At 37.6% G+C, this 27,485-nt stretch overlaps 1 protein-coding gene and 1 long non-coding RNA gene across 4 annotated transcripts in view; both read right to left on the bottom strand.

Annotated features, from left to right (window-relative positions):
• RCAN1 (regulator of calcineurin 1) overlaps nt 1–27,485 on the bottom strand; it is a 42,641-nt gene that overhangs the window by 3,568 nt on the left and 11,588 nt on the right. Inside the window, exons 2-4 of one of the 3 annotated variants that reach the window (XM_055702482.1) lie at nt 5,701–5,892; nt 3,392–3,565; nt 2,244–2,403 (exon numbers count right to left, since the gene is read on the bottom strand). In XM_055702482.1, coding sequence (XP_055558457.1) covers nt 2,244–2,403; nt 3,392–3,565; nt 5,701–5,787 — 421 coding nt within the window. In that variant the 5' untranslated portion in view covers nt 5,788–5,892. Of the gene's footprint in view, nt 1–2,243; nt 2,404–3,391; nt 3,566–4,232; nt 5,665–5,700; nt 5,893–27,485 lie in introns of those variants that run through there. The other 2 variants (XM_014279435.3, XM_055702480.1) reach the window with 2 other exon arrangements.
• On the bottom strand, nt 11,282–17,572 carry LOC129735385 (uncharacterized). The gene is made up of 2 exons (XR_008730959.1): nt 17,419–17,572; nt 11,282–14,362 (listed from the first exon to the last, which is right to left on the bottom strand). It is a non-coding gene; the product is annotated as an uncharacterized LOC129735385 (long non-coding RNA).

Below are 27,485 nucleotides of genomic sequence, written 5' to 3' on the forward strand. Positions count from 1 at the left end.
ATTACGGTTATCTGTACATCAGCTGCTCAAAAGAGCTAACACCCATGGCAAGCAGCACACACTAGTGTGTCAAGGCTCTAAAGTGGTCTCTGCTCTGTTTCCCCAAGAACTTTAGGAAAGGTAACTGGCACAAAGGGCAGTTCCATAGAAGAAAAGGCTTTTGCCTCCAGTTCTTCAGAAACACACAAGCCACTGGGATAAAGTAACCACTGCCTTGCTCCTTGGTACCAAGTCATTAACTCCATGTTCCAATGGACATCACAGTCAAGAGGCAGAGCTTTACAGGGCTCAACGTTTCACAATATAAATGAAAAATCTCATGGAAAAACAGGATCACAGATCTTCCAATGACCTTACTGCAGGGCATCTCCATAACAGAACTTTCAGGGGAAAAAAGGACCAGCTTTTACTGCTTAGTAAATGCTTGTGTATTTATTTTAAGACTTGCAGGGTGGGGTTTTTTTGTACTGCTAAAACTTAAAAGAAATGCCTGTAGTAAAGAAAGCAGCACTCACGGGGCAAGCTCTGAACTTTCATAAAAATCAGTAAGCTGCAACATTATTTATTTATTCATTCCATGTGCTCCGTCAAAAAACTTTTATTCCAGTGAGCAGAGTCTTATGGGACTTCTCTTTCAAAAACTGATTTCAGGAAAACAAAATCTTTGAAAAAACATTCAGTATGTCAGCTGTAATCTTGACGGATGGTTTTAAAGACCTACATGCAGGCTCATCTGCTTAGTTTACATATTTCTGGATAAACAAATTATTTGTGGCAGCATTTTATACCTCCACTTCTAACTGTAGTATCTTTCCTATAAATTGTTCTTGCCGTTATAATTCACCCACCATTTAAAAGATGGTATTTATTAAAAACTGGCAATAATCTACCCCATTTTTTATGCCAGCATAAGCATAGATTTTTTGTCCCTCCACAAACTGCAAAGGGCTGAATTTTCACAGGTAAAAATAATTCCCCAGCGGTTTGTGAGATGCCCGTTACTTTCACTAGAATCTTTGGGTATCACCAGCGTACAGTCAACCATAAACTGCTACATAGAAAGCTGATGCATGAGGAATAAAAGTCCTGCCCTACCCTCTTCTCCATCCTTTACTACTGACATAATAAGACGCATTCCCCAAACTGGTAGGTAAACAGCTATATAAAAATACTACAGTAAAATGATTTAGACTATAGTTTTTATTCCCTTTGGTACTGCTACTAAATTTGGCCATTTTTTCTCTCCCCTAAACTTAATAGTACAGTTGCAAACAAGTTAAATCAGAGTTATAGAACTTGGGAAATATAATTTGCACCAATTCTCATTAAGAAGGTTGTCTTAACAGAGATCTAAAATGACATGAAGGAACGCAATCATTAATCACTGAAAAGTGGAACCATATTTAAAATAAAAACTTCAATTTAGTGAAATTTTACATCCATTTCTGAAAGCAGTACTTGGTTTAAAACACAAGTAGCAGGTAGAACTGTTTCTCCTATCTGTTGTGCTATCTATTTTTAATAAATAGACCTATAAACATGGTTAGATGAAATGACAAACAACTTAGGGAACAGCACTAGAAATAAGTGGCAAGTGTACATCCTTAATATCTCCTTTACTTTGGACAATGGGGGGGGGGGGGGGGGGGAAAAGAGGAACCTGATATAAACTTTATTGCTTTCATAGGGTAAAGCTATCACAGAGTTTCCAATAAATGAATGAATTGCAGCAGATGATAATTAGAAGGAGCAAGGAGTGGCAGAAACTTCTCCCTCTTAACTCCAAAAGAAGATTGAGTTGATACTGATCATTTCCCCTCCTACACATACTATATCTCAGATGCAGAGGTAATTCTAGCACAGAGCCACCCAGCTGTTACTGGTTGATTGAGACAATCTGAAACAGGACTTTCCCATCCCTTCTAAACTTACACAACTACACAATTGCCTCTTCATTTTTAGGAAGCTGCTTCTTGAAAAGTCTGATTAACAAGCTAATATATTACTGAAACAACATTCATACTCTCTACAAGCCCCAAAACAGAGCACATTGTGGAGGTCTGGGCCTTCCAAGTGATCCTGTGGAATTACAGTGTGCACAAGAAACCACCATTTACTAACACTTTTTCTGATATCACGTATTTAATTGGTAGGTAGCAATTCATTTAAGAAGTTCTAGAAATTCAGAAAGTTTTAAAGGTGTTTTACTCAACCAAAATTCTAGTGTTTCTACTCCTCCTTACCTGGTCCTAACTTGGAGATGGCATATAAAAGGTCATAGTTAATAACTGGAGTAGCATCTTCTACTTGCTTCCAATCAACAGGTGGAGAGGCAGGAGGTGAAATCAAGAACTGTTTATCTGGATTTGGTGGTGCCAAATGTGAACTTCCAATGTGCAGAGTCTGAAAAAAGCATAAAAGCAAAAGCTGTTTCACTATTATCAATGAAACCATCATTCATGAGGAGTTTTAAGGTTTGGAGAGATGTTATGCTGTAACAGGCACTCAAGGTGGCAGCATGTAACTATACTATTGAAGAGAGCTATATGAAAGACCCAGTATACAAAATACAGACAAGCCACCACATTCATTAACTCTGATGAAACATGCAATGAAGTATGCACATCCGCATCTTCTCATTATGGAGCTTTACAAAAATTTCACCAGAAAATATCTGCCCTTAAAATACTGAAATAGGAGGAAGCTGGATATGGGCTTTAAGGCCTAATGACAAATGGTGTTGAAACTCATTACCACAAGTGAGAGTGGTGAGAATTCTAGAAGGTATATAAATAAACTGGCTCCTTCAGGACTGTCCCTAGGGACATCTGAAACAGACACACATAGATTAATTTTCCCATTAAATTTACGGAGGAAAATACACAGCAGCTACCAAAACGTACCCAGATTACCAGAACCTGAGAGTTTTGCATCTTTAGCAGTGGATGCTAGTCAGCTATGTTGCTGCACTGATGCTGATCTGCAAGTACAAATATGTGCTAAACAAACGATTTGCAGTAACAAGAGTAGGATCAACAGGCAGAATCCTGAATGTGCAGCTCTCTACACTTTGGATTCCCTCAGATACTACCTGAGCACACGTGTGTGTGTGTGTGTACTGTTGGCAGAGCACACTTGGCTTCCCCCACCCCACTAAACTCTATTCCTATTACTATCGTCTATTCCCTTTCCCCAAGGTTATCAAAACAATACAGGAGACAAATGCAAAACTATGCAACAGTGTCCAAATACTTGTAGGTTTGGAACAATCTGTGATTCTCTAATCAAATAAAAAAAATTAACAGTGTTTATTAGCATGATTGAAGACCTGTGGAAGCTTATCGTGAGTTATGCTTTAGTACCTTGTAAGGATAATCACAAAAACACTTACCTGAGCAAAATACAGTTTTATTTCCTTTCCAAGGAACTCTGTCTTGTGCAACTGGATCCTAGCATCTGCTGCAGATAAAGGGTTACTGAAATTTATTCGTACTCTTTTGAAGCTCTTAAAATACTGAAAGGTGGTATCTCTGTCATACGTTCTAAACAGCGACTCAAATTTGGCCTGAAAAGAAGGGAGCAGAGAAGAAAGTGAATAGACAAACTATACATTTTCTCTAAAAAAATACAGAAATAAATTGCAGTTACTAGTAGGGGCATACTACCACTCTTGAATATTGATGTATTTATAACAGCTTAGATTTAGTTTTTTTCTCTTTTATAATGAATTTTTCTAACCTATCATTGTTTCTCTACAGCAGCTTTTTTCTTCCTTATTAAAAAATAGATTATCATCATTAATGACGTGTTGGACGTCATAATCTGAGATAGCAACATACTAGAAACAGTAGTATTAGTAAGATATTGAAAACAAATGCTTGTCTTATAAAATTAATATCCAAAGGCCTTGAAAAAAGTCTGCCAAGCATGCCTTTGTCTATGTGTGCAACTTTCAAGGAAGCCAACACAACAGTTTTAATAGAGAAAAAAATAAAGCATATTGCAAGGTAAATGTAATTTTCTTCAGTGACTCAGCATGCATAATGAAGTTCATGAACATCTGGTTTAATAGCTGCTACTTTCATTTAGGAAAATGAACATATTACTGAACTCTAGTTTAATAGCCTCTTCTATTTCTGGAACCAAATTCTCAAAAGGCTCCCACTATGTTTAAAAAATAATAACAATCTTAAAGTACTAACTATACAGCTCCTGAAGGGTCTTTGACACACCTTCTGTTTTGACTGTGTGGTAAGAGTAGGAACTGGACCAAAACCTCCTATCTTCATAGATCTTCAGTTGAGTTACTTTGCTGTCCTTTTGGCATGAAAAGACTGAAGCACCTTTACCAACAGCTGGCTATCTCCATTTTGCACTTCAGGTTTGTGCTCCTAGGGCATCTATACAAACCCAACTTGCCTATATTTCATATCTTTTTTATGACAACTGCTTACACTCTTACTTCAGGACGCCGGACCAAAGGAGGAGGAGAAAGAAACAGGAGGTTCTGAAGCGGCCATGCTCTTGCCAAGTGAGCTTTCAGGCTCACACTGAGAACACAGTAACCAGTCACAAACCTTATTTCAACAATGGCATGAGATCAAGCATTCAGATTTCAGATACTTTCAAGTATCTTCTCTTCATAAAAGCTTACTAGAAGTTCAATACAAAGCCAAAATAAACAACTATGTAAAATCACATTGCTTCATTTTTTTTTACTGTTAGAATTTGACTTAGTAAGGAAAAAAGCAACAAAGATTACATAAGAAGGCAGCAATTACTCCAAAATTTCATTTTCCTTCCTGAAAAGCTCTGCTTCACAGACTCACCACAGCTGTACAGAACCACTATATTTCAAAGATATTTTAAAATATCAAGGCTGTCCTGCCCCTGTCTGCTGAGCCACACTTAAGCTTCTTCAAAATGAGCTCTAAAACAAGACCAGGACCCTCTGCACACATAGCTTGTATTTGTTAACCTCCTCTACTCCAGAAAGAGCTGGATGCAACCACGAGAAGGAAGTCAAACCCACGCTAATTGCATTTTGAAGTTCACATTCAACATTTAAATTCAGGGAGTACCTGCAAGATTTGTGCAATATATATAGTTTTTAAAAGATGTGTGATTATAGAGGTCATAAATGTCATTCTATCAACACAACACTAAGCAAAATGTTATTTTTGTCCTTAAGGTATCTTAGCAGTCAACATTCCGCTGTACCAGGACTGGATTACTCTACATTATATTAAGTCTAATCAGTTAAATATAAATCCAAAAGGACTTCTCATAGTGTTAACATTATGCTCTTAACTACATTGCCAGCCAAAAAAACCCATGAAAAGTGTAAATTGTACTAAAAGTTATGTGACTCTTACTACCAAAACTACTATTTAAACGCTTGCTGAAAACACATATGCAAGAGAAGAATACACTATACAGATAGTCAAGACAGGCTGGAGGTAAACTTCTGATCGTTTGCAAAAACACATAGCTTAAGATCTAATAATTTCCAGAATAGTCATTTATATCAGAGCATATTGTTGCAGACTTGTATGACCCAAGACCCTTACATCAAACTGAAGTTTTCTTACAAGTCAAAAAGCTATCAAGGCATCTATATTTTAAACAGTGTGAATCAGCACCTATATACTTCAGTATTCCAATAGTTTGCAAAAATAAAACACAAAAGATAAAGCATACCCTTGTTTCTGCTTGATTGAAGACATCGCTATCTGCCACACAGGCAATCAGAGAACTAAAACTGTAGTTAAAATTTCTAAAATGCATTTTGTGCTTTGCCAAAGCGATGCTTGCTGTTCCACAGAAACCAATGACTTTTAAGGAAGCCGTTGGTCCTGCAGGCAGCGTTTATAAGGGAAACAAGTCCAGCCCCTTAAAAAAAAAAAAAAAAAAAAAAAAAAAAAAAGGGAAGGCTTCAGAGCATCCTGTATGTGACAGCGAATTCCTGAACAAAGTCCTGCATGCTTTAAGGCAGTCAGGAACAAAATGTAAGCTGGGACTGGAAAGAGGTGACGTCAGCACATTAGTCAGCTTCCCTATGCTAATTACCAGTGCTCGGGAGGATGGAAAAAACAGCTGAGGTTTGCACAGCAGCTGCTTTATCAAGCCTCTTGCAGCATAGTTTCCACTGGTAGTAATTCCATTCAGTGCTCAGACAACATGCTCTTCACTGGAATGGGACAAACCATCTTAAGATGGAAAATGTTACTGCTAAAGGACCAAAGTCTAGAGTAATAGGCTGTAATTAGCCAGGAGGGAAATTTCAAGACTTTGGAACGGAAAACAAATCCCTCAGGTCAATAGCTTTTGGTAATTTTGTGGAAAAAATACACAGACTGAAATGTAGAGATTAGGAGGAATTGATTTTGGAAAATACTTTTCCCCCCCATTACAGTGAGAATTCATTTTGAAGATTTCTTCAAAGCAACTATGTCAACTAATTACCATTCTCACTTTATTAAAAACTCATTCTGTGCCTCAAACTGTTGAGGTGTTTTGTTTGGGGATGGTTTGGGGTTGGGTTGGTTTTTTCCCCCTTTTTTATTTAATAACAGGAGCTTCATCAGAATTCTGCTGGCAGAGTTTTAATAGGCAACCTGAACTACTGACAGCAGTGATGAGGTATGAAGCCTACATTTCTGACATTTTATGGTTTATTTGTATCCCAGTTACACAACATTTCCCAAAAAGTAGCACAGGAACAGTTTTTTTGGGTGCTGGGTTTTGGTTTTGCTTTTGTGGGGATTTTTGTTTCTTTGTTTTTGTGGTTTGCTTTTAAATCAAGAACCATTTAAAAAAATCATTAACACTTAAAGTAATTCATTAAGTTTAAACAGAAGCTTTTGCAAGCTATTTGGAACTCTCCTATGCAACATCCAATCAAAATTTACAATTAAGTCAAAATCCTAAGTGTAGTTCATTTTACTATAACATAGGGCTACAACAGAAGCATCAAGTTTTATGAAATACTACAAACAAGAGGCAGCCATAAGATTACAAATCTTATTTCATAAATATTTCATCAGGTATAACTATTCACATGAATAGCCTTCCCTATTTACATGGGCTCTACTTACTTGCTTAAGTTAAGGACGTTTACTGTTCCACAGGCTAAAATCCCCATTTAGTAGTCAAAATCTCTGCTATTGTAAAGTTACCTTAGCATGAAAGACTACTCAAGACCAACTTCCTAGCACCATTTTTCAGAAGCCCTCACTTAAGCATAAGCTCAGCTCAGTCAAACAGAAGGTGCTCTCTGAAGGACAACTCAACAACAAGTATAGATGCTGTCAGTGAGATTAAAATAAACTCTGAAAAAAAGAAAGAGATTACAAGCCTCCAGTACTCCAGGAGCACCTAACATACCGGGTACCTGACAAAGATAGGAAGAAACAGCAGCTCCTTTCCTCTCCCCAAGCTCACAGGAACACTGTCCAGATCTGGACTGGGCACACATACAGTGAGAACAGGTTTGAGTTCCCAAGCCCATGACCTGTACCCAGAAACACAGATACTTAAGAAGAGGATTCATAAACATCCATCACGTCAAATCACCTGAGCTCACACTGAAAATCATGCCGAGTATGTCTCGAATCCTGCCCTTGCCCTGGAATTAGGTTTGTTGAGTATCTTAAAGACTTCAGAATTGGAAGCACTAAGCATGACTCCATAGACCAGCGGTCAGGATGCTCATCTGGAAAATATGGCCGTGAATCACCTGAGCGTAAAACAAAAACAAGCTTTCCACATACTAGATGAATGTCATAGCTACTGATAAGAAAGTAAAGAAGGTTCCCCCCTTAACCTACTACTGAGTCAGTCATTTGGCACACTCTGAGGCTACAGAGGTGACTGCAGCATCTCTGTGGGTGACAGGTGGAAAGAATACCTCTTTTGTAGAGCATCATTTGGCCTACACAGGAGGCAGTTTGAGCTGCTCAACAGAACGAAGCTTTCGGCAGCTTAGCTGCAGACCTTTATACAGCTAAGTGTGTCAAAGCTTCCTAGCAGTCCAGTGATTGTATAAGTCTTCAAAAGCCTTATTTTGGACTTCACAGTTGAAAGTAGGACAGGTAGATCCTAGGCACTTGTAACTCTTTAACTCTAAGACTTACATTTTTATGCCCAGATCCCATGAAGAGTAAGACATTAAAAATACCTCTGATTGCTATCCTCAAGGCCACCAACACATTACTGAGACTCAAGGAAAATGACCTTTCAAGGCTTACTACAGCCATCTTTCAAATATAACTTTATTACTGAAAACAGGACAACAGCCTGCTGTATTACTGTTAGCTGTAAACAAACCATTTTTGAGAACATTTAAGACCTCACAAAACAGATTTTTCACAGTGTTCTCCAGATTTAAAATATACATTGGGTTTTCTACTGATACACAGTAGCTTTTTACTTTGCCCATTTAAAAAGACCAAGAAAAGAAACTAGTTCTACTCTGTTTCATTTTATCATTATCAACATTATTTTTTTGGTAAGGTGCCGTCACCAATAACTCTTAAAAGAAACAGGGGGCGGGGAGGTTGCATACTAAAAATCCATTTGCAACACAGAATAAACCAGGAACTAGGTGGGGGTGGGTTTTTTGGGTTTGGTTTTTTTTTTTTTGGTGGGGAGTTTACAAAATTCATGTTGAAGTGGTCTAATATCCTTACTGATATGCTTGATTAGAAAAAAAACGCAGTCTACAGTGTCTTGATTACTGGATTAAATAAACTACCTTGAATTATTAAAAACAAACATAAGGACATACTTTCTCAAAATAAAATAAAAAAAATATCACTACCCCTGCTTCATTTATTGAAGTGCTATTTCGGGTAGCAGCATTATGTTGAGGGCCCTGAGATCTACTGTAGAAATCAAGAATCAAAGTTACAAAACCACCATTACAAAATCCTGAACAGTGTTGCAATGTTTCTTCTGGCATGTTCAGGTCCTGTAACATTTGCTAACCACATGCTAACGAACTGTCTGGAACAAGAACATGGCAAGACTATCAGAACTTCTAGATTAGACATTCTGATACTATCAGAGTGCAGTTTTTCATCCCAGAGACTGCTGCTTTCTGTCTTCTCTTTGAGACTCCCTAGTGACCTACACAAAGAGAACAAGGGCATGGAGACCACCTGCGTAGATATTTGCTGTCATCTAGACACCAAATAATGTCTGCTATTAAAGAACACAAACTTCATCAGTGCAACAGAATGCTGCTGTACTTTGGGCAACAAGAATCAGGGAAAGCAAATGGGTAAGAATAGTATGACGTGGGTCAGCCCTGCTTCCTCAGGTTTCACCTTTCCCTTGAAAGGTACAGACTCTGGAGCTCAAGTTTTAAAAGCTGAGTTTTAAAAATTGCAGACAAGATGCTCAATGAAGACCTAAATTACTCTGTAACATCAATAGCACCTGACAGATTCTCCACTAGTAAGACTTCCCAGGCAGAGAAATTTAACACAGACCATTTTTTGATTACTTTTGGGGGTGAAAGGAGAAACAAGGAGTCAAATAAGCGTATGGAAGAGGAGGAATACAAAACGATCGAATGCCATAAATAGTTCTATATTTTAATCTCCACATGCAGTAAAATAGGTAAGGCACAGAAAAGGAGGAAATTAAATGAGACCACAGAAGGAGAAAAAAGGCAACTCACAAAAATTACTTTCATTGCTGATAACTACATTAGCAAAGCTGACAATCTGAGGAAGCAAATTAACATGGATGTAAGCATGTTGGCAATTCTGTAAGCTAATAAAATGGTTGCCTACAAGCTATACATTAGAAAAATACAGTCCATTCTTCTCTCATATCCCTGGCAGACTTTTACAATTGCCCTTGGAGGGTGCTCTTTATGTAATCCCTGTACTCCCGCTATATATTCTTGCTGATCTTTTGCTATCAACATATAGTTTCTATTCCTGTTTTCATGTTAATTATCTTGCCTTAGCCCTTACAACAGGGACAAACATCTTGAAGTCAGCTAGAATGAATAATCATACTTACTAGTTTCATCTTCCTAGCGGTTGGAAGAGGGAAGGGCAGACAGTATGGTATAAAGAGCTCGCAGAACTATCCATGCATGCCTAGGGCTCAGTAAGCTCTGCTCTGTGTACACTAGCACACACTTGAATTCAGGCAACCTTCTAGTCTGCACTGCTCTGTTGGTACAGGGTGCTATGTGTCTGCTTGTTTTAGCTTGCACACTAAAAGAGAGAATGGGAAAAGCTAATAAATGTTCCTTTTAGAACTTAACACTCATCTAGAGCATGGCTTCAGTGTGCATTCAGGTAAAACCAAAAAATCCCCAGAACTCAGACCCACTGAAAAAGTAAGGAAGTTTAACATACGAACGTCTAAGGAGCACATGTCCTTGACAGTGTATTTTTCCCTACTGCCTTTAACTAACACTGCCATCAGGAAACAGTAACTTTCTCCATCATTGGAAAACCTTCTTTTCCCTGCCCTTGGGATCCAAAACATGAGTTGTTTTCATGTGGAGGTTTGTGTTGTGGGGTTTGCTTTGTTTTGAAACTTACCTGATGAGCGAGAGAAGTCACATCAATGCCGGCTGGCTCAATCAAAGAGCCAGGAGCAAGAGCAGCGAGTTAAGTCACTTGCCTTAAAATGTCTGCACAGTTCATTTGTGGCTGGTAAAATGAGACTAAGAATCAACATCCCTGCCATCCACCTCCACCCCCCAAAAAAAAAAAAAACCAAAACAAAGACAACCTGGACATGATTCCTTTTTGCAAGTCTAACAGGATCTGTTAGGAAGTAAAATTCACAGCAGACCAATCACACTTTAGTATGCTTTTCTCCTAAAAATCCTTACAATCGCATAAGCACTGGGAGACTGGCAACCTTCATGTCTAATCCAGAACACTGGAATGGCTATACACCTACTCATGCAGTCAGGCAGTAACACACAGCCCCTAACTTAGCAGTACAAATTCTTCTCATGCCAGTCAAAACCAGATCAAAAACAGAGGCAGAAGAAGGGAGTCAGAATTATCATACAACTGAAAGCATTAATGGACAGTTTCTTCTGATTTGTGATAATGAAAAACAAAGTTTTTCAAACTTGTGTACTCATTGATTATATAATCTATACATTCATCAGATCATCAGAAAGATACTACTAACTCAATGTATATATTTCACTTGTACCTCAGCAGAGAAATTATCTGCAGCAAAACACCTTTTTAACAAGCAAAAAGAGTCTTCAGTATTACAGAATAAACTGCACAAATAATATTTGCAAATTTATTTACAGTAAAGAAATCACAGAGCACAGCACTATAAGTACACAAACTGGTTTTACAAATTACACAGTGCTACGTGCAGCGTATTAAGTCAAGGTAACACCCACACAATGACAAAATGGAAAAAGGGGCATGAAGCATGGAGTTAAGACTGTCATCACCAGCTCCTCTCATTAACTTTGTTTATAATGTGGAACAGCAAACACATGACCATTCACTATTTCATATGCTTACAAGTATTTTAGTCACTGAATTTCCAGTCATAAAAATAGAGACAAAAATTTGTGCAGTTCTAACAAAATTTAAGCATCTGATTCCATGTAATAGGACACACAAAAGAAAAACCTATCTATCTGTACTACATCATCATGCCGAGTACTATATAGGAGCACTATTTGAAAAAAAGTATTCAATGGCTATAAACCTTTGAACTGTTGGATGTTATTTTCAGATGTAAAAAGAAATGTTTCAAAACTGAAGCTCAAATACTTGTCAACAATATTTATCAAAACATTAGTCCTGCACTATTATCACTAGCATATTTTGTATATTAGTGTAGATACTTATTGCAGATAGACATGGCTAGACTCAGTTTATGCTAAAAATTGAAGACCACAGTCCTGGTGTGCAGTGCCACCTCCATTTTTAAAGTTTTAGCTGTTCCAGGAAAATCTTTTCCTCTTCCAAACAGAAAACAGAGCAGAGAAATGAGTGACCATCTTCTAAGAAGTCAGGGAAAAAAATGTAAAAGCAAAGCAGAAAAGCTATGAAGATTGTGCATCTTTACTAAGATAATACACATCTTAGTCATCTTAAGATGCAAGACTCAAATACCTTTATATACCTAAAATTACAGAATAAATGCCAATCAAAACAAGTTTTTCCAAAAAACTCTACCCATTTCTCCTGTATTTATTTCTATTTAAATTCATTAACTGATTCACTTTAATTACAAAATTATGTACAGGCAATATATTTACAATAGAAAGAATATATCATAAAAAACAAAGTCTTTTTGCAGTATTTGGGTAGAGGGACTGAAAAAGGGAAGGAGAAAGTTCCTGCAAGGTCAGTCATAAACATTCCTCCACCCCCATCACAGAGAGAGAATTTGGTTTCAAATGATCAAAACAACCTTCAAGAAGATGCTTCTTAGAAGTATACAAAAATACCTAAAAAAGACTGTCCAGCAATACTGTAGTTCAATCCATTACAAGATTATAATCTTTAACCAAGACAAATGTAAATAAGATTATTCCCATGGCTGGATACAGTTGCAGTGTTGATTATCTATTTCTATTTAAGGCAGAAAGGAGAAAGAAAAGGCAACAGGGACAATAGTACAGTGTATACACTAACTCATCATGGAAGCAGTGCACATGCAACACTAGAAAAGGCTAACTATGGAAAGGGAAGGGCAGGAAATCCTTAAACAACTCTTCTAACTTAAACTTGTTGAAGGCTTCTATAAATATAGGTGTCTATATAAATCCTTTCCTCCGAGTGGAGATTAAAAAAGGGGAAAGAGGAAAATTCTCCAAAGATCATCTATATTTATTATGAACTAAAAAAGAACAAGGACTTTTAAACCAAAATGTGTTAATAGGCCATTTTTGCATACTATAGAAAAAGCATCTGTAAACTACTTACAGCAGAACTGAAGGAAGTTATTTGTTTAAAAAATGTTCCCACACCCCCCAAGATATAAAGTAATGTCTCATAAGCACTGTGCAACTATGAAATAAAGGAAGCATGAGGTATTCTTCCTACCACTATAACTAGGAAAAATCAGCAGCAGCCTGACCTTTTCAAGGTTATTTATTTGAATGCCAGCGTGGGGAAAAAAAAAAAACCACCACCTAGACAGTAATTAACAGATAGACTTGTATGATGAAACAATTTAAGAAAGAAGGGACATGCTACACACATCAGCTACTAAAACAAAAACAGCCCTTCCGACAGTTATTTCTTTAGTGAGGGGCCACCTTCTGAAGATGAAGAACACTTTGTTTTGTAAAGAGGAACAGCTGTAAAGTTATTTATAAGTTAGATTCAGCAGAGGGAGAGGTCCAGGGGATAGGGCACATGCTTAGAGTTGGATTCATGCATTCTTTAAGCACGTCATACATATTCTGACACTTACCACAGCTGGAGCATTGCACTCCAATGCTGCCTCTGCACATTGCCCATGCATTAGGGTGAACTAAGGGGCACTAAAGAAATGTTGCTGCTGGACTTGTACACTGGCATCTAAAAGATACCATGTTTCAAGACTGAAAAGGGACCAGATTTCAGAGAAATGGGCCTTTTAAGTGTTGACAGTGACATAACTAGAACTATCTTCAGCAGCCAAAGCAAGAAGTGATGAGGAATGGAAGTTCTTGCATAAAGACAAACACATCACGACAGTTTACAAAAGAGGATGTTAAGTGAAAGACACAGAAACCAAGTTCTGTAAATCTCTCTCATGGTCAGAAGGAAAAAGACCCCAGAAAGTGATCCAGCAGTACATCACATCCAGTCCCAAAACTGATACTATTTTATTCAAACCCTATCAAATCGAAGCCAGTGTGGTCACAGCTCCCCAATACCCAGATGTTCCAGTAGCAAGCACGCACTTTCAAAATGTCTGCCTTCCACCCTGGAGCTAGAAGCAGGATATACAACACAAATCAAAAACACTAACAGAACACCGAACCTAGATTTGATTTATGAAATAAAAAACCCAAGCCACTAAACTATGATCTGTTTCGATATATTCATATACAAGTACAGAGATGAAGACATGATAGATTTTACAAAATGGGAGTTTTTTAAAACTAAACTTTGAGATGACTGGGTAAGGTTATGATCCAGATTCATATATTAAAGACTGTCTTCTAAATATACATATATATTATAATATGTCAGAGTAAAAGCTTGATGTCAGCATCCTAGTCTCTTAAATCACTTGAGAAAAAAAAAATACTTTGCTTTCTGGCTATGAGAGACACACTGATCATCACAGCAGGATTAAAAGGCAGGTGGCATTTCTGGTTCAATATGCTTCCATATCCATTGAAACTTTTCTGAAAAGACAAAGTAAAGATATTTTTATCTCACTTTGTACATTCTAGATAATGAAGGAGATAATGATAAAAGGTCAGTACAGAGGAAAAAAAGCAGAAGGAATGAATCTATGTCAGCTTATCTTTATTCCCTACTCAACATCTAAATCAAGAGTTACCATTATAAAGCATGAATCATTGCATATCAAAGCTTCAGATAAACCAGTTTAAGATGGCCAACTATTTTTTCATTGAGCAGCCAAGGTTTTGTTTTCAAATCTTTTCTGAAACAGTCAGCATTTTAGTGGTTTCCAGACCTATGACCAAGGATCTCTGATGGGTATTTTGGATCAGCTGGTTAGACAAGGACTTCCAAAGTTTTGTAGTGCCAGAAAACTCTGAAGCCAGCCATCATTTCTACTGACGATTTTGGAGGCTGCTAGGAGCATTCCACCAACCTGTGTTTTGGTATGACTCTACTCCTCAATTCCACAGAGTGAACTGCCATATGACATGTCTAGAATACATTAAGCAAAAATTTCAAAACAAGTTAAGTGACAACTGATGGTGGAAACCAAAACCCAGCCATTCCTATCTGACTGCACTCAAATAGAATCAGAGCTTTTGAGCTGCAAAGAATCTTCCATGATCACATTTGGGAATCAAATCAGTTCACCATGGCTAGTTAAACAAAACAGTAATAAATAGGGAAGCATACAGCTGTATTCACTCCTCAGTTCCACGTTTATTTTCCTATTGGAAGGCCTTGCAATTCTGCAGTCGTAGTTTCTCCAGAACAGATGCAGGCTCCTCAAGGCTAATGAAAGTAAAAAAAGGCAGCCTGGCCCATCACTGCAATAAACACTTTATTTATTCCCTCAACATAACAGCAAGGTGCTACCTTTATTCAAACCAGTGGTCTTGGTGGTTCTTCCTCACAGAAGCGGTTTCTCAATATTACTCTGGTAGACTTTTTAGAATTTGGGTATAGTCTTACACCCAAAGATAATACACAGGAGTTATCCTGTGGACTACTCCCCCTCACAGATGGAGTACAGCTGATTCAAAACCTTCAAGAGCTATTATTACTCTTTGATGATATTTGCTGAAGTAGCATAACATCTTGTCTACAGTCCCATAACTTCATAGCAACTTTGAAGCACTTTCCTTTTGGAAAAAAAAAAAAAAAAGACAGAGAATGGTTTGGAGCAATCAGTCTTTCCTCATAGGATCTCCAAAACGTGTGAGAGAATTTTGTTTACCGTTTAATCAGTAATTCTTGAAAGTTTCAACTTTATTTCTTCTCCCTTCACTTAATTTCATCTATTTAAGACATGTGAATTGCAGCCTGGGCTTGCTCCAATGAATGCCAGTTAACTTACTAATTTTCCTGATCTTAATTCAACAGCATTTCACATGACACAAGAAAAAACCTTTCAGAATATTACCTGCATCTATTGCTATTATTTCAAAAGGAGAATAAAGAAGAAATCCTACTCAGATTAGTTCTCTACGCAATTACAAACATTTATTTGAAGGCTGAAACTACAGACTGTACCCTGAAGCTGTGTGTCCTTTCAGCAGAAAGCCATAATGCCATGGGATCCAGAGTTTTTAACCACAGAAGTATGCATCACCTATGGACATCACTAAGGTTTCTATGAAGCCAAGCAATGAATTCAGCCATTTCTCTGCAGACAGAAGCCATCCACTCCACAATTACTCCACCAAGGGATTAAAAAAAAAAAAAACAACAAAACAAACCCCCCCCACACACACACACCAAAAACAAAAAAACAGAAAAAGATTCAAATAACCCACTGATTATTTTTTTTAAACACAGATTTCAAAAGCACTGCCAAGAAGGAAAGTAGCTGTTTACTGAATAGACCCTTACAAGATTTTTTAATAGGAGCTTAAAATACATGAACTGTTGTCAAGTTTGCATTATGTAGCCTACATATGTTCAAACAGAATATAGAGCTGTGCTCTATCACAGAAGGACTATTTACAGATTCAGTGTGTGACAGATTTCCAGCCAACCATCTGAAAAATAAATACCTACAGTGTGCTTATTCCTTCCTTGGAAAAATCCATGACTTACACTTCCATTTCCAAGCATTAAACACTAAATTCCTGTTCACTGACTGGTAACATAAAAGTGGTAGTTTGGAAATTCCACTACAGAATATTTGAGTAACCAACTGAGACTCACTTAGAAGACTTTTTAATATGGCAAATCAAAATTTAAAGTCTTTTTTTGACATGTTTCCACTCCTGCAACAAATTTACTCAAATGATCCATAGTAAATTGATTACAATTCTGCCCTCATTAAAATATTCTGGAAGGAAATAAACATTTTCACCCAGTATATTTACTGGCAGGTATTTTTCTATTCATATTTAAACACCATTCCCCCTGGAAAAACAACTTGTGAGTGCTAAAAACTAGCATACAAAAGTTTGCAAAATTGCGGTGACTAAATAGAACAGTGAACTATTGGGGAAAAAGTATTTTAGGATTTTATATGCTGAGAGCATTTTAGATAAGATAAACAACTTCTGTTTAATTAAGTTTGTTTCATTGAGAAAAACATTTTTAGTAAGAGGCAAAACCAAAACAAGTAAATAAGAGCTGCATAGCATTCCATCAGTCCATACGGACAGATTACACAAACAGAGGCTATTCAAATACTCTAACACTTGTGCAATCCAGCATCTTAAACTGATAATAAACCTCCTGAGGAAAGAACAGTACCCTCTACGGAAAAGTCTCCAAGAAACCTACCTACTTTGTTCAAAAGGTGACATTTCAGAACAAAGGTGATAACCCAAACTCAGCAACCATGATGCTCAGTGATCACAATTCACATCATGCCACCTGAAAGCCTGATGAGCACTAGAACTCCTTCCCATTCACTTATGCCTCAAAGCCAGAATCCTACATTTGGGAGCTACAAACCATTCAGTCCAGAATAGCTGGTGTCTCTTTGGAAAACACAAGAACAGAGCAAAGAATATTTATGACTGCTGCATACCTAAGAATGTGTTAGAAAGCCTATAAAGTTTATTCTCACCTGGAAAGCAGAAAACAGTCATGAGCAAATAGCATCTTAAAAGGAAATTCTGAAGACCATGCCACATTCGCTCAGAGGATTATCAAGAGCCTATAACCCTATATTCAGACATCATTCAGGGATAATCTCCTCAAGACATTACTTAATCCTTTAAAGCATGATCTGGAAAAAAAAAGAAAAAAAAAAGGCATTGTGTTTTACTTTGAAAGAGCTCCTTCATACAAGTATAAATCCACAGAAGAAAAATGTCCCTTAAAGTGATAGCAAAGTTTTCTCAAAGTCATCAGAAAACAGCAAGAAATGGACCGTCTTGAGCCTCTTATCAATTTTCAATCAAGTATGATACTGGGATAAAGGGTTACAGGATAGCATTTGTGATAAAGAGTTGCATAAAAATATCAGATACTGGGCAGAGTAGGAAGACCAAAGAAGCAGCATGCAGAACACTTCTCAGCTATTTCACTTGGCAGAAGCCAGCCAGGCAACTTATGTGGGCCTCCAGAAAAGCTAGAACAAGGCTCTAAAGAAGGGATAATTCAGAACTTTTATAGAAGGTGATGGCCAAGGACACAAATGCAAACACAGACAGACATTTGTTCAACCATCTGAAATATGCTCATTGTACAAAGGAATCTGCAAGCTTTAGGGGCTCACTTAATCCACACACTATAATAAAAATTTTAAAATAAAAATCACTGAAGTTATCTTAGGAAAAAAATTGTCTGTTTTCCAGGAGTTTCCAGAGGTTAAAACAAGAGTTAAGAATGAGTGAGAGCTAAGGATAATTTAGAAGAACCACCTTCTAACCCGTACATAAAGGCTGAAACGCATACTGAGCAAGCAATGTGAATCTGAAAAGTATATCTGGCACAGTATGCACACTTTTGGGTTTGGAATTAGAGCGCAAAGGCCAGAGGTGACAAAGAATTAGAAGTGGCTATCTGGGGCATGGTAAAATGGAAAAAAATAAGGAGAAAAAAAGAATCCAAATGGATGGAGAACTACAGTGATAGGTTCAAGCTTGGTTCTGTATAAGGAGCAGGGAGGACAGTGTTCAGCTTAACAGTATCTTGTATGGCTAAGAATTAACTTTTAAAAGTCCTTCCCTGTAATTAAATTTCTTCAGATATATTTAACTGAAAATGAAGCACCCATCCACTTTCGAAAGAAACTGGAAGTTAAAGTTGCCTAAGCACCATTCCTTTATATTGCCCTCTCAGAAATAGCCCAGTAAGTTAGCAAGACACAGTTCAGTACATCTGAACAGGAAAGTGAATGCAGCAGCCATCACTGACCTAACTGGTCTAATCAAGACTATATGAGTGCACAAGCTGTTGCCCACAAAAATACTCAACATACCAAAAACACAACAATAAATAAACAAAAAAAAAAATCAAACCACAAACCAATTTCCTATGTAGCCACCTGAAGGAACTTGTATGCAATCATCTTGGCAGAACCAGCTCTCGTCAAGGAAGAGGAAGCAGCAAAAAGTGAGACTTGTCAGTCATCCAATACTCACAGCTTCATATCTAAGAAAGGATGTCAGTAAGTCCCCATTCCAAACACCAAGAGCTCCCCTAGGCTTTTGGATCAACAGCCTGTGTCACAAAAACTACTGCAGGTTTCACACCAATGAAGACTGAAAGCTGTACTCCCTCACCCATGCACTTTTCTCTGATACACCAGATATATTTCTGATATACCCTTTTAGTCTTACAATGCCATAATTATTAACACCATTCAGATCACACTTGCCAGTGCAAAAAGCATGAAAGTTTACACACTTCAATGTATTTTAATCAGTGAGACACACAACAGACTGTAGAACTTGGCCGATAAATTGGAAAAAAAATTATCATCCAGTAAGGACATATTTGGCCAATTTACTGCATATGAGGATACCATTTTCCACCAGTTCTCTGAACAACAGCAATCAATACTGCAGTGGATGTACATTATCAAATACATAACTTGGCTTCTGCATTGGTACCCGACTTCATTTCTACAGTTAAGTTGTTCCAATTATGCATTTTTTGACTTTGCTTAGTTGTTACCTAAAAGTAAAAGCCTGACAAAGGAAAGACGACAAGTAACAGTTTCAGAAGAGAGAGTAAGAACACCCCCCCTTTTTATGTTATACAAACAGGAAAACACAGGAGAGGCAAGTTCAGGGAAGAAAGCAGGGAAATTCCCTGAGCATCTTAAAAACTTGGAAGATTTCCCCCCAAATACCCACACCTTTTGCCCAATATTAAATTTCCTATTTATTTCAAAATAAGCATCTTGAGAAAGCTATGAGAAAGTCAAAAAGCAGAAGCTGTAATTGCTTGCTATTCTAACTATAGCTTTTTTTACTTCTGCCACATGATTTGTATAAAATCATGGAAAGCTGCACTATTTCCTGATAGCAAAATGCACAGAGTGGTCACTCAAATATTATTTGACTAATTCATTCCACTGGGTTTTCCATAAGTGATTCATGGCTGTAGTCAGCTTTCCTGGAAAACATTTCACAAAGTCTGCACAGTATGTAAAGTAGTGAACTCTCATTGTCTAGTTTCTAATTGTGAATCTTGGAGACTCTCTCTTTAAAAGCAAACAGCATATTTTAGTAACTTCATTCTATCAAATATGATTTTGTTAACTCAGGCACTCCCATATCCAGAATAACTGCCATCACAGCAAACATGCACACACTTGTTTTCCTAAACAAGTTACTCCAGGCTTACACACAGTTGTACTTCGAAATATAACTAGACTTAGTACATCCTCTAATAGTCCATTTCATCCTCTCACCCGTCCTGATCCTGAAATCACTATTTTGTATCTTGATTCTGTTCCCAGTTAAAGTTAATGCCTTAACATTGCCACTTTCCTAAATGAAAGGAGGATCAAGTCCTTACCTGTAAGCTCTTCTTACAAGGGATTTATCACTGTTTAGATGTTGCTGCCAAAATGATACAACAAACCCCCTGAAACTATCAATAAATACAAAGTTACCTGCTCCATTCAACTGAAGACAAGACTATGAGGACAAGTTACAACAATTTGACTTCACAGCAACCTGGACAGCCAGAGACTGTTAGGCTCCTGCAAAAATACGAACAGTTCCTGCAAAAAGAAGCCTCAGAGAGCAGAGCTGTCAGCAGATCTAATGCCCTTCCCATTAACCCAGAAAATGCTACTGTGTTTAAACAGCAGGACACTTAGCCTCTGAGTGTGTATGTGGGAAGAGAAACCAGTTAAGTATACGCATTTGAGTCCCAAATCTAGACACACTCACGAACAGAACTGGAGTTTCCCAAACAATTCTTCTTGCTTCTTTATAGAAAGGTGGTAATTATAAACACTGGCCTGATTCAAGATTTAGGTGAAAATGATATTCCACACTGTGAGAAATTTACTCAGCCTCTTAAAAGGAGCATCTAAAAGGAAACCTCTGACAAATCCTATGAGACAGAGGTCTTGAGAAACTGGAAGGGGGGGGGGGGGGGGGGGGGAAGTGTAATGTGACTTTCTTTTTAAAAATTTTGAAAAGAAATCTAAATGCTTATTTTCAATGTTTATTTTCCCCAAAAATATTAGGAAATAACCAATTATTTATGCATAGTTTTCACTCCATTTACTATATATCCCCATTTACTATAACTCCAGCCTTAGATGCCCTAGAAAACGGGAATTTTTTGGGGGGTGGTCAGGAAATTTAGAAAGAGGCTCTCCGAATACTTGCATCTTCTATTAGAAGTTTGTTCTTTTCTTGGAAGTCACAACACTACAATGAGTTTGTTTACATAGAGGGACTGCAAAATAATTACAAGTTCTCTGAAACTACTTGCCCAACTGGTTTCTAAATTCCCTTGTGGCGTCAATTCAACACAGCACACACCAGTGAGGCTGACTTCAGTGATGAAAGTTCTGGTTACACTCTGTCTAATCAAGCCTGAGTCAGGAGGGTACTACTCAAACAAATGAGTCTTCAAAGTAGTTCCCTGGACCCTCATCTCCTCCTATTTTCATTAATAAACTTAAGGGAACTTAATTTTGTTTAATATGCAGATAAACTCTGGGTATGGTGAAAGATAATGTAACATCATTTCACATTATTTATATCTGGGCTGCTGCCTATGTGCAATTCAAAGGGTAACAGGTTGATTTCTCTCACCAGACATTCTTTCCTGCTTGAAAGGGCAATTGATTACCCAATTCCTCCCTGGGAAGACAGTCTGTCAAAGCACTGCTCACATTCCTCATGGCTAGAATATGACTTAAAAAATTAATTTTGATCAGAGCTTTACTTGCCTTAGGCAAGTTCTGCTGGACTTCCATTAAGCCCCCATGTGAAACTACTTAAGAGTGTTTACACTCCGTGCTCTATTCCTTTTTACCAATTTTAGAAACACAGGCTATCACACATGTAGGTAAAACAGTGCTATCAAAATAAGTTTTTGGTGTTATAAAATTGTTCGTATTTCCCAGTGAAGGTTAAATAATAAAGAAATTTCAGTGCAATGTTAAACATGACTGTAATTCCTCAGGTTACCCTAGTGCTTTCAAATTTCTTGTTTACTTGTTCTCATAATCCCCCAAAACCTGATTTGGAAAATACAACCACGAAATCTTTACTGCAGCCAAGGAAGAAAGGCAGACAGCTCCCTTCAGGGCGCTGCCGTGAGCTATTCTTAGTCTGTTTGCTATTAATGCCACTCTCCAAGGTATTTCTGAGGAACTTCATTAAGTTACTGCAACAATAATGTCCTAGTCAAAGGAAAGACTACTATTGTATACTTAGCCTTTAAGTAAATACAGAAATAAAGACATCTTTTCCATGTGAGCAGTTAAGGCTGATAATTCTTTCCAGATGAATTAGGTTTTGATTGAACCACTTCTGTAAAAAGCTTGGAGATAAAGTGCTTTGTTTCACAAGTTTGACTATGATGAAAACACACTAATGTGCTCAGGTGTTCTTTATAAAAACAGTTTGTGCATGATTAACAGATACTGTTTTAGGAGCCAGAGTTTCATAAACACTGTATTTTTAACCACCACAGACTGGTTACTTCTCAAAGTCACTTGATTCTGACAGCCTCTAAGAAAAGCACTACCTTGATTGCTTCTAAAGTCAACTCAGAAAATTTTAGCTGACATTTCAAACCTGCCAAGCAGAGCAAAAAACAGCTTACAACAGGCATTTCCAGTTCTACATTATGCAACCTAAATGTTACAACAAGGTTTTTGCAGATTCAGATGCAAAAGAATTAGTCTTCAAGTAAGACAATATGCAATGCAAAGTACTAACCAGAACAGTCAGCAAAAAAAGGGATACTTAAAACAAGTCAAGGGAGTTGTGGCAGGTGGGAAAGGAGGCAAAGAGAAATTAAACCATAATGTGTAAATACATGAAAAGATTGTGTGTTGGAAAAAAAAAAAGGGAGGGGACAGGCAGGAATTTTAGCAGCAGTACCCTTAAGAAACCAGAGTCTTGTGAATTTAATACTTTGTAAACTACGAGAAAGAGGCAGCTGCCTGTTTTTGAGGGTCAGAAGCTACCAGTTATATTAAAGATAAATCAATTTGCAATAAAAAAAATTTCCTGGGTATGTTCTTCCTTATAGGGGAAAGGGCGAGGAAAAAAACCACAAACAAACCACCCCACACTGCTAAACTAGGAACAATTCTCTTCTAAATTGCTCTGCTGCACACCGTTTCGTCTGTAATTAAACACAACTGCAGGATGTAGCAATTACAGTAATTCCTTTTCTGTCAGATATGAGGCTGCAATATACTATAAAATAAATACAATCAGATTTGTCCAGTAGTAAACTTTGGTGTCCCACATCCAATCTATTAACAAAAATAAGATTATTCACGTCAAGATTTCAGGTGAGCTGGTTGGGTTGACACATAAGACTTTCCAGCACTTACTTGCTTATGGTCATTCTTTGGTTTTAGATTTAGAGAACCAACCATTATTTCCCCCCCAAACCCTCAGCCTGCAACACAGCTAACTTCTCGATCTTCCTAGCCTTTACTCCTATTAGCTACATCCAGCTGTGTAGACAGAACATGGCTGACCTTCCAAGCTAACAGCACCACTCAGCATAACTGTTGCCAGCGCTGTGCCAGTTCCTCAGTGCCACAAGCAGCAGGCTCTCCTGCACAAGAGCTGCCCTGGTGTGTGGGGGCCTGAAAGGCAGCTTGGCTCCTCCACCAGCACCCCCTCAGCTTTTAGACTATGTTAGCACAAACTGCCGGCAGCTTATCTGGAAGTGGATGTACTGCATCGCAGTACTGAAGGACTCAAGTGTTGCAGCCAGCTTTTGTTTTCCTGTCACTTGGGTTTCCCAGGATCCTTTACCTCATACTTTCAGCTTATGCTTGGGCAATTTTTAAGGATAAAAAGATGGGGCAACTGCCCCCCTAATAATTTGGTTAAACTATAGGTCCCAACAACTGAGCTGCAGGAGTTGAAGCCAGGTTTAGTCTAGGAAAGGGAGACACAAAAGCAAAGACAGCACAGATGTAAGTACCCTCTACTTTCTAATTTATAATCAACCGCTAAGTGATCAAAGGGTAACTTATCATTCTGTCTCGTTCTCCTATAATCTAAGATTTTTTAAAAAATATTTATTTAGAAGTCATATTGGAGTTTACTTTTTAAAGCATCACGTGCCTTCTGTTTCATTACTCACTATGGCATTTAAAAGAATGGATCTACTACAAATAACTTTAATAGCTGATGAACTGTGGGAAAGAAACACTCCTCAAAAAATAGACAACAGTGTCATCATCTGATTCCCAGACCAAAAGGCTCTCTAAACAGCATCAGTTCAGGTCCCAGCTATGTCATACAATACTCTTCATCACCCCTGTATTGCAAATTACAGTGGGGCTTGACTGTTCAGTATTTCTGTTTACTTCCTGCACTGACTCCTTCTACAGCAATCTACCATAAGACAGCCACTAAAATATTCTTAATTTAATGAAAGTCCACTATTAAATAAAAAGCTAATTCAGAACATTTTCAGAGATAAAAGATTCAAAATCAGTGTGGTATTCTGTAACACCAGAACTTCAGCTTATTATGGAGAGGAAAAATGGACTCACAGCAGTGCATAAGAATTAGCCAGCTGCACACGATTTTATACTTGTTAATTCTCATTGACCAGCAAACATTTTGTATATCTCTTATGTTTCAAACACATCTTCAGGACTGCATCATCTATGGGGTCAGAGGTTTATTATAATAGGCAGTACAGCAGGCGGTATTATTTTCAGCTGGCAAATTAAAATTTGCTGTCATTTACAGTATATAGACGGCAGCTCTTCAGAGGTTCTCAAGAAAGAAGCTGGCAATTTCAAGTTTGTTTCCATTGAACATGCACAGATCTCAGAATTGTCACCAGCTTTAAGAGTATGCTTGGCATTTTCAGAAGGGAAGGAGCAAACACAAGAGACAAAGGGGGAATGCTCTCACACCAAACCCAGTTCATGCACACCAGATTGCGATGACAGCTTGACAACACTGGACAAGCTCATGCACACATATAACCTAATGCTGGGAATGAGCAAAATCTGATGACAATTCTAAGGTGAATGTCTTAGAAACTGAACTGTGCTATTAGAAGCAACTCACAACCCGCTGCAGCTACCCAGCTGCAGCCTTGCTATCTGCTTGGCCCACTTGAGAGCCTTTGAAAGGCCTGCAAGTCCCTGCCTTAGTGATAAGGGCACTGGAGTGCAGGGCAGCTTTATTGGAAAGAATAGCCACAATTGCAAGGCCAGCGTTGCCAGGATGCTTCCACAGAAGCCTAACTCATCAACACTTCCCTCATCACACAACAGGAGGAACCTCCTCCTCTCACTTTCAGTTCTGCTGCTTCTGTTTTCTAAAAGCAAACTGGGAGCTTGGGACATTTCTGCTCATCCAAATATCCTTTGCTGCATGATGTCAGCGCTCATTCTGGTACACTTAGTAAAGCTTGTATTTAAAATTCAGCCTCCATTTATGTGCCAAATTTTACCTAAGATACCCAGACTATCCTTTAAATGACAAAGATGGTTAACAGGTGAAACTAATATCTAATATATTACCTTGGCTTTTTTTTTTTTTAAACATGCAGCTTGAACATGTATTTTAATGATTTTTTTTCCCTTTTGAGCTTTAGTTGTCATTTCCAAGAAGTAAAGCAGGAGCTGTCCCCAAAACATTTTTCTAAATTGCCATGGTGTTTCTTCAGCTATGATAGGTACATGAGCTGTCATACTGAGTGAAGATATGGCCATAATCCTGAAAAAACTTAATAGAAAATACTTCTACGATTAGCTGTTCACTACTGTTTAAAAATGCAACTGTATTATGCCAAAACTACTGCCTGAGGGAGTACAAAGTTAGAAGGAAGATAAGGACTAAACTGTATGAAAACAGCATGTGTCTGCGGGCTTTTTTAATGACTAGCTCTTTATAGTATGACAACAGTATTTAACTTATGTCTGAAAGATATTCTCACAGGCAAGTAAAAGTTACAGTGTTCATCTTCTGACCACTCTTCTCACATGTTCTCTGTGACAAAGGGAAAAACAAAAGTCAGCATATAATTATTTTTTTTCCCCTTAACACAGGGGTCCTTAGAAAACCACAGCAGTTGTTCAGAAGCAGCCTGGTATTTTTGTGAACTTTAAAGAATGACATTTTCCACTGGAGTCAGGGAAGGAAGAATGGAAGACAGTTTCAAAATATTTTTAAAGAATTTGCTGGGTGTGTAGCAGAAGAACAATATAGTGGCAATTAGTTATTGTACTTCTAAGAATATACTAAGCACACTTACAAATTTCAAAAGCTTTTTAAAAATATACTAATAAAGATAATAAAAGGAGCCACAGAAAAGTCTGGATTTTAACCTAAATCATATTCATTTTTGTTAAAGTTAACATCTAATACACTGTAATTTTCTCAGGCATGTTAAGTCAGTGACATACTAGTGATAAAATATATAACCTGTATTTGCAAATATATTACAATATAATAAATTACAGCTTTTTAATAGTCAAATAGCCTAATTGTCTGCAAAGTCTGACAAGCTTCCTATGCAACTAACCCTTCTGTTGCAGCAGTCACACCATAGCAAAACAAGGGCTGAATTACTTCAACTGCTAATGGCAATATCTTGGCATTAAAAAAACCTCACAAAACAAACACATGACCATCTGACCTAATCAGAGATGCCTCAGGGAAATTGTGCTCTTGACACACTACTGCTAACAAAAAACACTGGCATTCAAAGCTTTTGAGGTACTTAACAGTAGAGCTTTCAGGATGTATTTAATGTCTTTGTTTATATGGCAAGAAAACATCTGTTTTGATTGAAGAGGAAAAAAGACCAGTATTAGGACATAACTCCTGAAACCATTATAACTTCCTGAATATTCAAGGCAATGTTTTTTTCTTTATGAACTTACACTTCAATTAACATTTCTGAGAACCATACAGTTCTACATTTCATTCAATCTTCTGCTTCCCCCACCCTCCCTACAGAAAATTTTGGGTTTCGCTTTTCAGCAGGGGACGTGAACACTTCATCAGCGCAGTCTAATAATGGTAAGAACAGAATTTTATTTTGACAACTTACTAAGGAAGAAACAAGAGATACAGCTGTATCTCAAGTAGTTAAGGAACAATCTCTCCTGAAACTGTCTCCTGTGAAGACTTACTGCACTTAATCTGCCATGGGCTACGTTACTGAAATTGCTTTTAAAGTTTGCTTGGCACATACCAAAGAAAAAAAAACAACTTCTAAGATGTGTTCAATGTTATTATACACCTCTCAGGCAAATGACCTTTTCCCCCACTCCTTTCTCAAGAGAAAAATACCTGACTCCTGATGTGAAGGCTTTATCTATTCATGTCTAATAGGTGGGCTTTATTTAGTGTCCTTAAATTATATGCTGTAATGAGGCGTGAACACATGGGCTAACAGCGTTTTTAATAGAAGTCACAATGATTTAACCTAGTCTCTGATCCGATTATTCTTTTGGTTATACAACCCCAGGCAAGAGTTATTCATACT

Source organism: Falco cherrug, chromosome 2 (genome assembly GCF_023634085.1).
Source record: "Falco cherrug isolate bFalChe1 chromosome 2, bFalChe1.pri, whole genome shotgun sequence".
NCBI classification, from domain to species: domain Eukaryota; kingdom Metazoa; phylum Chordata; class Aves; order Falconiformes; family Falconidae; genus Falco; species Falco cherrug.